This window comes from Podarcis bocagei (assembly GCF_964188305.1).
Source record: "Podarcis bocagei genome assembly, chromosome: 10".
In the NCBI taxonomy this organism is placed as follows: domain Eukaryota; kingdom Metazoa; phylum Chordata; class Lepidosauria; order Squamata; family Lacertidae; genus Podarcis; species Podarcis bocagei.
Window position 1 is genome coordinate 36037099 of NC_138135.1, and position 13112 is coordinate 36050210.

At 41.5% G+C, this 13112-nt stretch overlaps 1 protein-coding gene across 15 annotated transcripts in view; it reads left to right on the forward strand.

Moving 5' to 3' along the window:
* The window catches only part of GRIN2B (glutamate ionotropic receptor NMDA type subunit 2B), a 295203-nt gene that overhangs the window by 275338 nt on the left and 6753 nt on the right, over positions 1–13112 (forward strand). For all 15 annotated transcript variants that reach the window (XM_081209487.1, XM_081209473.1, XM_081209486.1 and 12 more), the window contains 3 exons: positions 8972–9132; positions 11362–11549; positions 12075–12313. In XM_081209487.1, coding sequence (XP_081065613.1) covers positions 8972–9132; positions 11362–11549; positions 12075–12313 — 588 coding nt within the window. The remainder of the gene's footprint in view (positions 1–8971; positions 9133–11361; positions 11550–12074; positions 12314–13112) is intronic.

Genomic DNA, 13112 nt, shown 5'->3' on the forward strand with positions numbered 1-13112 from the left:
GCAGCATTTGAGTGTGTGATGCATCAGTGTAGAAGGAAAACATCCCTCACTGGATTTCTTGGTGCCCTCCAGCCGTAGCTCAGTGGTAGAGCATCTGTTTTGTGTGCAGACAGGGCCAGTTTGCTCCTCAGCTCCCTCAGGTAGGGCTGGGAAAGACTCTGAAACCCTGGAGAGCCACAACCATCATAGATAATACTGAGCTAGATGGACCATTGGGCAGACTCGTATAAGGTAGCTTTGTAAGTTCCTAATAACAACAAACTTCTCATTAGAAGACAATAATGAAAGAAATGAGGAGCAGATCAAGTGGCAAACAAACAAAAGTAAAAGAAAGCTTCTTTTCTTCTCACAAAGGCAGTAGTCTTTCGATTGAACCCCTAAACTTACTTATTTACCAGAGAGTACATTTTACAGAACACACTGGGACCTTCTCCTGAATAAAAGTATTTGGGATTGGGTTGAGGATTGATTGAGATGTAAGTAACACGCTACAGTTGGGCAGCCGTGTGAGCAAAAGAAAATAACTCCAGATATCTTATCCACAATGACTTTCATTAACTCACATTAAACAGGACTTTAGCGAGGGATTTATAGAGACAATAATAATAACCAAAATGGTAGATGAAATATTAACCAACTGTTTTTTCATAGGTCGGGGGGGGGGAGTAACCAAACTTCAAATTTCTAGGGTGTTTGGAAAACGATTGAATTGGGAGCTCTGGCATTCTGATAATTGCAGAATGCCTGTGTTTGTTTGTTTTTTGTATTTTGAAAAGCTGTATTTTCAAAACTTATCATAGCCACATTCCTTCCCTGCAATCATATTGTTGCCAATTTTGTTGTTTTATTTAGATATTGCTGATAGCACCATGAACATCAGAAATCAATAATATTATATTTAGCTGTTGAAATCAAATATTGCCTATCATGTTCCTTCTAAGGAGTTTGAATAAGCCCTGAGATTATCTGCACCTAGCAAAACAGTAGTACTGCTTTATGGAAACTCAAAACCACAGCCTTGTACTAGAGCTTAAGTCAGCACTAATTTAGTCCACAGCAGATATGATAAAACTAGACAAAACTGCAACATAAACACCTCCTGCACCAAACATTTACCTCTGCTGAATATCCCCCAGATGCAAACTTCCTTGTTAAATTGCCATGTAAAATTCTGTTCACTGTTTAAAGACAAACTTTAAAAAGCGACACTTTCATTTTAAAAAGCTGCTTCCCCTCTGTGTCTAGAAGAGCAGCTATAGCTAAATAATGCTGCATCTTTTCTATTTGGCCTCACAAATAACTTACCAAATAATGTAAACTGATTCTGGTTTTTCCAAGACATTGGCTTCAATTATATGAACGTAAACGTATCCTTTGTGTATCTGAAGAAGTGTGCAAGCACATGCAAGCCTATACCAAGAACAAACTTAGGTGATCTATAAGGTGCCACTGGACATTTTTTTTTATATGTTTATTCTTTGGAATGTTACACTTTGATGTTTCTTTAGAACACATTTGTTCTTACTTTTTAAAGTGAGTTCAGAATAATAATTGATGGTTAAATTGGCCCAAGACATTTTGCTGCCTGAGGCAAAAAAGATGACCCACACACACCAACTGCAGGCAGGTGTGGCTTGCACAGTGGAGCAGAGCTGCCACAATAGCTTCTGGGTAGCAGTATCACTTGCCACACACTGGTAGGGGTGAGGGACCAGCAAGGCTGGGGCTGTGTGGATGCATAGGTGGGAACACTGGATTGGCTCTGCCAGTGTGGCTGCACAGCCCCAACCTTGCTGCCATCTTGCCCCTTCCCATCCCTGTAAGCAGCAGTGATGCTGCTATCTGGAAGCTATCTTTGCTGCATCACCCTGTCAGGTAAATGCATAGAATTATGAACTGTTCCTGATTCCGTGTTCAGAAGTGGACTGGACTAGCAGTGGAATTCTACTTCAATATTGGCATCCTCCACTGCACCTGAGGACAACAGGCCTAAGTGCAGGGGTTGCATGACAAGCCACATGACACACCCAGTTCTGTCTTCCAACAGAGGAGAGAGAAGGGTGTTGAGAAGGAATCGTTGAATGGTGGTGGCTCCCATTACTCTAATTCCAGCATCTGCTGCCCAGTGGTGGAGTTGGCCATGTTCCCAGAAGCAGTTTTGCATGTTTTGCATTCATAAGTGCCTTCTCTCTTGTTTTTAATAAATCTGCATGGAAATCTGCATTCTTTGTTACTTATTTCCTCACAGGACGCACATTTTTTGACATATCTTTAGATAAAATATACTTTTTATCCTAAAATATACAATTTTGTGTAGACTTTGGCCTAAACAACACAATTTAATAGGCTTTTTGGTAGTTCTTTGAGCTGAGAACAGTACCACAATGTTTGGAGTTGTGTCACAATCAAAGGATAACTTTGTTTCAATTTGTACATCTGGTTGCTTTGCTTAAAAAATGCAAATGAAACAGAATTCTTAAGCATTCCTAGCTCAGAACATCTGAGAGTTCCTAAAAACCCACCTTCTACGTATGACCTATTAGCAAGAGGACATACTTGCTTTCCCATGTTGTTCCATTTGAAAGTGTTAAGGTACTCTAATCTGCAATGGGTCCTGAGGCATTCACCCTTTGTGTCAGAGGTGAAGAACCTCAGGCCTAGGAGCCATGTGCGGTCTTCCAGGCCTATCAGATTCACAGGACTCTCCCTAAGCCACACCCACTCCCTGGTCACATACCCTCTTCACAGGCCACACACCTCACTGGCCCTGCTCCACACCCTCATTGAGTGTTTTTGCCTCGGTAGAATGTGTTGTTGAACTCTGGTGATGCCTCGTTCTTGCCTGGAGGGTGGGTGGGTGGTGGGGTATGAGCGTCGGTAGAAATTAACCCACTAGGCAAAGGAAGTTTTACATTTATTCCTCTGCACACTTTCCCCTCTGGCCCTGCTCATCTCTGGCGCGTGGTTTCTGGAAGATTGTCCAGAAGGAAATGCAGCCTTTGGGTGGAAAAAGATTCTGCCTCCTTGCTTTATGTCATCATCAAACTCTGGCACAAAAGAGGACGCCACCAGCAGAGAAGCCTTGTGAACTTTCATAATGGCACTATGTGACAAGATGCAACACCCCCTAAAAGCTTCCCTATTTGGGGTCTTCCTGCTGTTTCTGCCACGGAATTGTCTCTGCCTCACCATGCCCAGCCTTCCCTCCAGCCTCTAGTTCCCTGGCCTGGCAAAAGTACTATGATGACCTGGTATGCACCAGGCCCTGATAGGTAGCTAAGGCTTTCTGGGGGGAAGAGGAAGCCGCTTTCCTACTTTTTCACTAATTTTCCCAGTTCTGCTGCAGCAGAGTCACAAATTCTTTTCATAGCCAGCCCTTTTCCTGGCCCTTTAAGGCTTATTGCACTTGCAGGTATTACAGGCTCAAAATGAATTGGTCCAAATCACTAGTTATTAGGGGCAGAAATGAGGCTATTCTTGGGGGGGGGGGTGTTTTCTGATAGAATAATTTCTGTGCAAAAATAAGGCATTTTCTTCAGTCTCTTCCTTCACTCCTCTAGGCCCCATGGGTACGTGAGTGGCAGCTGGTTCCCTTCAATGTTACAAACACAAAACCTGCAGACTGGGGATGAATATTTATGTGTGTTCCTGTCAAGTTTGCAGCCAAAGATCTCAGGGTTTTGGTATCATATGGATCTTTGCATTTAATTTTCAAGATTTCTCTGCACTGGACTGCAGAGCTGGATCTGGTGCCTGGGGGATGGGAGTGGTTGCAAGTCGCAGAGGTACAATTGACATTGATTGAACAATTAGCAATACTTTAAAAAGATGCTGGAAGTCATATCTTCAAGATTTGGATTCTACAGCCCTAGGAACATGAGGTGGCTCAGTGTATTGGCAAACATGCATGTAGCCTATTGTTGGTTATTCCTAGTGTAGCGACGCAGCTCGGGCTGAGAGTGCTGGGATCATGGATTTAGTCTGCACTTTATATATGGTAATAAAATGTGGAATGATACTTTGAAACACATGTGATCCCACACCCCTTCCCACACCCACCTACCCACTACTGTGCAGAGTAAAGCACATTTAAGTACTATTGATTTCGGAATGGCTTACAGGTACAAAGCCTTCTTTGCCTTTCTAAAAGGTTTTTATTTTGTCCCTTTGGAATGGATTCTTGTGTTCTGTGCAATGTACCTTATCAGGCTTCTCATGTCTAAGTTTTTTTAATGTCCTGTATTCCAGTAAATGTTTTTTCCCCATCCATCTATTAGCAGCACAGAAACACTCGTGCCATCCTTAGTATTCCTTAATGCACATTTCTGCACAGTACTGGTGGGGATTACCGTATACCTATTCTGCCAGCAGAAGGTATTGGTATTACCACAGAAAAATGTACCACCCCTGCTGGTAAGGATCACAGCTATTTTCAAAGAGCTCTAAGTTTTGAACTATATGTACACATTGGCAGTCTGATTTTTTTACAGTAGGAAGTGATGGTGTATACTTAGGGATGCCATACGTCTGGATTTCCCCAGACATATACGGAATACTTTTCTGTCCAGATTTTCACTGTTTGAAATATGGCAACCCTAGTAAGAGAAGTTTACTGTGTGTGCACCGCATGGGTCCATAGTTTATATGGTTACAAGCAGAGGCGTCGCAAGGTGGGTGTGTTGGGTGCTGTCTGCCCCAGGTGCCATCTCTGAGGGGGGTGACAAAATGCTGTGCGGCACTCAACGTCTGTGAGAGACGGTGTGACTTTTGCGTGTGTAGGCTTCCTGCTGCCGAAGCATTCCCCAGAAAAGCTCAACAATTCTGGCTCCCCCAAAACGAGTCAAACCATTATTGCATGCTGGCTAAATAAATAAATAAAAATAAAATTCAATGGGGGAGGGGTTACAAAACATTTTCCACACCGGGTACCACCTAACCTTGCTACGCCAATGGTTACAAGTTTGTGGGGTTCCTGGACTCCCCTCCTAATTCTGGGGTGCCAGATATTGAATGAGAGACAGACTTTGGTAATCTTTCATCATAGCTCAGGTGGTATATATTTGTCAATAAACCATATTATCATAAAGACACCACACTCTCCACCATGCCTCATTCCTAAAGGAAACACAAACCCCGGGTAAGTGCCTGACCCCTGGAATCTCGCACTGCTCAGAGATTGGGGTGGTGTGATATTTTTGCTACAATATCAATATCAGGTTTGACTGTTAAGCATCTTTCACTGTCTCCTTCATTGTGCCCGTTATTAGATTGGCAAAAGTAGCTACTAAGCCACGCAAAATGCCTCTCTGCAGCAGTGAGGAGGGAATTTTCCATTTACTTGAAAGCCCTTGGCATAATTTCCACCTCTTAATGCTGATTTTGGGCCCCTGGCTTACATCAAGACTCACTTTTCCCACCACTACTTCTCTGTGTATGGATTTTAAGGAGTTTTCGTAATTGTCAGTGCTAAAGTTTACTGCTCATAAAACCCCAGAAAGCATTGATTGTGACTTGGGTAAACCAAGTAGCATATAAAATCTTACAGCAGTTCAGCCTGAAAAGAGTTTTATGAGGGATGAATTTACCAGGAGCAGCAAGGGGCCTGCAAGATGGCTGCCATCCCATTTTCTACCCTTTTCTGCCAAAATAAAATAAGAGGAGTGAGAGTGAGATGTTCTCTGTACTGTAGCCATCAGTTAAACTTTGCTGCCTTTAGATATGGTCTGTTCAATACATTGTGGAATGAGGAGCATCACTTCAAATGAAGGGAGATGCCAGCAGTCCTAGAAAAGATTTGGAAGCATCTTCGAAACAAATAGCTTTGTGAGTCTGCTACTGAAAAAAGTAACCAAGTGTCTTGCGGTACCTGAAAGATTAAAAGGTGTATTATGGCATAAGTCTTAATGGACTAGAATTCACTTTGACAGATGCATGAAGTGTTATATTCAGTTGTGTGGCCACACATGCACATGTGGGTGGAGGTTGTAGATGGAGCCATATTCCCATGAGCTGCAAAAAGTGCGGTCTGTGAAAATTCTGTGTGAAGCTTAAGATAAGATAAGTGACCATTCATAACACAAGTAATTGGGGATAACACAATCACCCTAGCTTTGCTATGTTAATTAACACCTGTTGTATGCCTGGAAGGTAGAAATTATTGTCTCATAGCCAAAACAGACAATAATTGCATGGATTACAAATTTTTGAAAAATTGCCACCCAGCATGGAAGGAGGGTGTGTGTTTTATTGGAACCACAATGCACAAAGAGAGGACAATTAACTATTTCCTCCCCACTCACAGAACACCACCATTAAACTGCAATCAGCATTGGAAGCAAGCTCCATTAGTGCCAATGGGAACCTTTTTATAATGTTAATTGTGGTGGAGGGCCATTTTTGTCAGACTCATGGATGGGGAAGGATTAAAACTTTGCTGTCCCAATGAAAATGATTAAATTCCATACAAGTATTGTTGGGATATCTGAGAAATGAGACAGGACCAAAGCAACTAGATCCTCTAGGCAATTTCTGTTCCCATTTTCCATTTCAATCATCTCTGGTTTAGTTTCATTCTTCATTTCATTGTCAGTTCCTTCTAATCTTGTCAATTTTGTATCTATTTTTCCTCTAATACTTCTATTTTTCATTAAATGACTTTTGTTTGCTCTGTAATCATCTGCTTGAGAATGTCCACAGTAAGCAAGGACCCTGAAGATCTCTTTCTTTCTTGCAGTTCTTCCATAAGATCAGGAAAAAATTGCAATACATTAGAACATACAATAATTTGAAACACTAAAACAGATTAAATTTCACATTGTGGTATGTTCTGGGTAGGAACCAGGACAATGTAGATATATGAGAGGTGTTCAGCATTTTTTCAGTATACAGTGGTGATTATGTATATGACCATTACCGGACACAGTATTTGCCCATAGTGAACCTGCTGCATGGAATGCTCTTGTCTCATCTCGATGGTGGGGTCAAAACTTATTGAAGTGGAATTTCTCAAGGGTCTTCTGACTGGGTCTAGATAATGATGTCCTCAATGAAGAGGAGGGTACAGAAGCTTGAAGAAGTGTTGTTCTGAATCAGCCACAGAGCATATTATTAAACAACGTGAATACTCACAGCAGTGCTTTTGACTGGATGATGTATGGAAACTATTCAACATATCAAATTAAGACGGGGATTAGAATCCCCTTTACTCAAAATCCATTATGTGAAGAAAGTGAAGGCAGCAGAGGGAATTAACGCAGACATACTTATTCTGCAGGGGGCTCGTGGATATGGAAAATACTTCCCAGAAGTATTTGTAAACTTCTGTCTTCGCCTTTAGGAAAATGTGCCAAACATTCTTAAGAAATCATTATCTTGCATTAACATTTTTGATTCATGAACTTATAACTTGAAACTCTTGCAATAGAGCACACTCTCTCTTTGAGAAATTATTTCCATAAAGTGCTACAATGTTTAGTAGGAAGACGAGTCACTGTATTTTTTCAATTCCACTTCAATGCCAGGCAATTTTAAATTTACATAAATTAAAATGGATGATACATATGGATCTCACTGATTTAGATTGTAGACCAGATATAGGGAACTTTTGGAGTTCCAGATGTTGCTGAAGTTCACCTCCAATCATTCCTGGTCACCAGCTCTGCTTGTTGGGACTTGAAGTTCAGCAACATCGGGGGGGGGGGCAAAAGTTTCCTACACCTGTTTCAGACCATGCCAGCTATTCAGAGAATCATTAGGACCAAGTAGGCTTTCAGATGATGTTGCTAGTTTTAGTTCCAGTGTAATTATGGTGCTCCTTCTGTATCAGCTGTATTTTTCTATATTCTTTATTTATTATTACCTTTGGGTCCCAGAAGAGAATTGCAAGTAAAATGTCGGTCATGATCATGAGTGGAAGGGAGTTTGTATATGCTAAAGACTCATGAGGTTGCATGTAATATAGTGTACTTCTGTTTACAAACATGCATTGCACTCCCCACTGCACACACAATGAGACCCCAACAAGTATGAGCCAGGCCATTCAGTTTTGGGGAAGAGTTTCCCCCGCTCACTGTACCAATATCCTCAAATGCAGCAGTTTACTTTCCTCCCTAGAAAAAAAATGGCAGCAATCAATTTATATAGGAGAAAGTAAAAAGGTGGACTAATGGATATTGTTATGCATGTCTAAACTTGCTCCCTGACACTGGTAACGCCAGTGGACTCAACCAATGGGAATCATGAGCATTCTACATAGAATCATAGAATTGTAGAGTTGGAAAGGACCCTGAGGATCATTTCAGTCCAACTCTCTGCAATGCAGGAATATACAGCTGTTCCATATGGGGACCAAACCTGCAACCTTGACATTATCATACTCTCTAAACAACTGAGCTATCCAGGATGTCTAAGCCTAATTATACTTGCATAGCTGCATCTCTTCATCTACATACCACTATTATAAGTTAGAATGTTCTTTTGTGTGTAGATTTTTTAAAAATGGCTAGTCATTCCATCCGCCATCTCAGGATTGGCAATCACATTTGAAGTAGAAAATATTCTTCTATTTAGGGAAATATTTTGTTCTGTGTCAGCTTTAAAACAAATATTACAGTTGAAATACATTGTATGTAGTTGCAAATGCAGCAGGTGATTTCACTGTTTCCCCTGCTTTGGTTTTAATAGTGGAATCACTGTACCGCTTTTTAACTCAGCCTCTTGTCTCTTTGGCAGTATAAAGTGTTGCAGTGAAAATATCAAATAAAGCTACTGCATCGTGCATGGTTCTCCTTCATGAACATGTATAGCTTTCTTGGATTACAGTTCTTATGCATGGCATGCTGTGGCCTGGTTGCCAACATGCCATTAAAGCTCTGAAATAACTACCAACTTGATATCCCAGAAAATCTGGTTCTCTCTCAAATAACCACTGAGAAAACAACTTGAGAGCTTTTCTTTCTCTCTTTTTCTCCAGTTCCAAAACCCAAATGCTTTCTCACCACCTTTCCGCTTTGGGACAGTTCCTAATGGCAGTACAGAGAGGAACATTCGCAACAATTACGAACTGATGCACGCCTACATGGTGAAGTTCAACCAAAGATCGGTGGGAGATGCGCTATCCTCATTAAAGACAGGGTAAGATTGCCTCTTCTAAGGTTGCTAATGTAAACCTGTGTGTGTAATTCTCTTGGGATTTGAAGAACCTTCTCCCTAATATTCCTGCTGCTAAAACATTGCATGTAATCCATGTACCACAACGTTGTCAAGAACAATTTATCTCATCCATTATTATTATTTTTTGTTCTTTTTGACTAGATACCGTATGTGCAAGTAATATAGCAATGATTCTTCCCCTTCTTGCATCAATGCAGACTTTCTGAAAAGCAGATTAGCTGGTGGAAATATTGCCGTAAGCTGCAATGCAATAGTTGTGGCTAGACATCACCTAAAATTCTTTATTATTGAAATAACTATGATATTATCTTAATCCCTAATGTTAATTGCTATATAGTAAGTTGGGGATCCTAACCACTTTTAAATGAGGGCTGAATCTTTTCCATGGTAAACACACACATACTATACTTGTGTAAACTCACAGGTAGCCCTATTCCATTGATTCAGCTCATGTTCTGTATCAGCGTATGAACTGGGAGCAGAACTACACTGACTAACCTTGCTCTTGATGTCACAGGTGTTTTATGAAGGAGTCTAGATCATCAGTGACAGAATAGCAATCATCTGAGGAAAAACCAGTTGTGGAGAATTACAGCACCTCTTTGGGGTCTTCTGTGTTCAATAGCTGTCATTTTTGCATACAACGAATATATTTCCATTATGCCTTTGGCATCTGCACATAAAGCACAAATGTCTGCAAGGAAGAGGCCTTCACATGTCATGCTGTGCCTCAAAGGCTTCCTCCTTGCAGATGTGGATACTAGGGTACAGCTAGTTGGTGCACATTTTATAATGGGAGAGGGTAAGGGCCCCACTTATGCTTTGCTGCAAGGCATGATTCAGGTTGCCTGAATAGAACTTTTAAATTCTTGGGTGCCAGGGAACCATGACTGAACCATTTTGCAAAGGCTCCATACAACTTCTGCACCTATGTAACTGGTTTGCCATGTGACTTAAGTTATTTCTCAACAAATTTCTTTTTGGGTGCAGCTGCTGCTGTCCCAGAAACCTTCTGACCCACCTGGCGAGCTATGATTTTTCCATTACATTTGAGGTTATTAATTCCTTTCTCCTCTTCCTCCTCTACATTGCCCAGAAATCAGATTATTCTACTGGTGGAGGGAGGACTGCCTATACGCAGTTTGTTCCCTGGAGAATGCAAATTAAAGTTTTTATTTGTCATGCTAGGCTGCTACTCACCTGATAACCTGTAACAAATAAGGATAATTTCCAGGTGACCAGACAGGGCAGCTTTGGGTCTATTTTTCTTGTTGGGGGGGGGAGGGAATATCACTATGCCACCCTTTCTACTCATATAAAGACAAACTACACATTATGTAAATCCATGTGGAAATATTTGAGCAATGAAGACAGGAAATGCTTCATGGTGCAAACAGAACAAGGCAGCAATTCTATCTCTGAATGCTTCAAAATGTAGCTGGTGCAAACACACCCTTATTGCTGGGACTAGTAATTTATTTTTCTGATTGGGCACTGATTCTTTTTCTTCTTTCTTTCTTTTGAGGTTAGTGGGACCCCATAAAGCTAAATTTACTGCCCTCATAGGGAGACATAACTTGATCTCCTAACCACTTGTCATCTTTAAAGATGCCTATGGGATTCTTCCCATAAGCAGGGGTCCTGGCTGAAGCTAATTTGAGTTAATTTTGGCTAATGCTATCTTTCCAGCTGCTTGGTTGGGGAAATAGTCTGCTTTGCTTTCTTAATTCATGACATAGTTGTGGTAGGAATGCTGCTGAATTCACAAGCTGAAGAAGAAAGCATTGTTCAGTCATAAATGAAATGGTTTACACGGGCTGCATAGGCATCTTTAAATCAAAGTTAACTAAATTGTAGCCCTCCAAATGTTGCTAGACTCCCATCATCTCTGACCATCGCCATACTGCCTGCACCTAATGGGAGCTGCAATCCACCAATGTTTGGAGAGCTACAGTTTAGCACCCTGTTTAGATCCATTGGAAGATGCTACGGATTTGTGTGGTGATGCTACAACCTGCCCTCATCTCAATGTTTATTGTGCCCAAGCAATTGTTCAGCCTGGCTTCCTCTGTGGTTGGTTACCTGAGGTCACATGGGAGTTCTTAACTTCCTTCAGCATCACATAATGATTTAGGTATGCACAGACTCTTCTCTTTACTTCATTCTCTCTTGTTTCTTGACATCATGCAGGAAGCTGGATGCTTTTATTTATGATGCAGCTGTGCTAAACTACATGGCTGGCAGAGATGAAGGCTGCAAGCTGGTGACAATTGGGAGTGGGAAGGTCTTTGCTTCAACGGGCTATGGCATTGCCATCCAGAAGAATTCAGGCTGGAAGCGGCAAGTGGATCTGGCAATCCTACAGCTCTTTGGTGATGGTAAGTGATCTGGATGAGGAACTAGGAATGCGCCTCCATGAGTGAAGCTATTATTCCCTACTTACCACTAATTCTAAGACAACAACAACAACTAGTCAGCAGCAATGCTATCATTTTTTTGTTACTCACCCGTACTATGAACTTCTGGTGTATAGTGGCTATTCTATTTTGTAGCTATTATTTATTTATTAAAAATAAGTTTATATGTGGACCCATCACCCCACTGCCCCAGTATAGTTTTCAGGCTAGGTTAATCCAACATAAGTGGAAATGAAATTTGAGGACTGGAGGGTTAGGGAGGATCAGTTCTATTTTTCTAGAAAAAGAGGTGCCAGAACTCACCATGAATGCCTCCCTTCTTCTCTTAGAATGGCAATGACACCCACCAGAGAGGTGCGGGAACTGAGCTCCAGTGAGTTTCAGCTGAAAAACAAGCCCTGGGGAGGATCTTTCATTTCTAAATAGTAGATCATAAGAGGAAAAGCTGCGCTTAAAACTCACCCACTGTTCACCCATCTTTTCTAGGTGAGATGGAGGAGCTAGAAGCTCTCTGGCTCACTGGCATCTGCCATAATGAGAAGAACGAGGTAATGAGCAGCCAGCTGGACATTGATAACATGGCCGGAGTCTTCTATATGTTGGGAGCAGCCATGGCCCTCAGCCTCATCACCTTCATCTGTGAACATCTCTTTTATTGGCAATTCCGCCACTGCTTCATGGGCGTTTGCTCTGGCAAACCTGGCGTTGTCTTCTCCATCAGCAGGGTGAGTACTTTCAGCCTCAAGGAAGGAAAGCCACCATCACAACTGTTCCCTCCATCCAAGCCAACTCAGGCTTGGAGTTTTATTATTCAGCAATTTTATCTACTATGCTTCTAGACCTCAAACTAGCCTTTCTCATTACTTCCCCTTGTGCCTATGGCTGTCATTTCTGGCCTCTATGTAAGAGGCATTTGGCCTTAAGAGAGAAAATATGGGAAAGGAAAATGGAACTTTGAAAGGTTGGGAGAATCTAAATTCTTGGGACAGTGGCCTCAGCCTCTTCTTTAACAAGGTGTGAATAAGTTTTCTGTAATTCTTGGTAATTTATCCGAAAGAACAAGAGCATCCTTGCTATACAGCAGGTGGAAGCCACCTGTTTCAAGCAGCACTATAAGAGGTGCTTGGATGAAGGCAGGACCTGGTCTCTGAATGGTACAGCAAGACTTTTTAAAGTGTTGGTTCAGGGGTGGGGGAGTGGCCTTTGCTTCAGAGTAAATGTCTTGGAGAAGCTTAATGAAAGACTCAAAACAAGAAGGGTTTTGTTTTTTTTTGAGCAGAACATTGTGTAGAACTCTGACTTTTAGGTAACTCCCCTCCCCCCATGTTTCTGAGCAGATTTTACTGACGGAAACAAAGGACACTTAGATCAGAAGCTTTCTCTCTTGCAAATAATTTCTGTATGAATTTCCTTGAATTCCAAAATTCTTTCCCTTTCATTATTTCAAATATTATTATTTATTTAGTAGTTTTTTTAATCCCCCCTTCAGCAGTACCAATCTCAGGGCAGCATACAATAGCTACA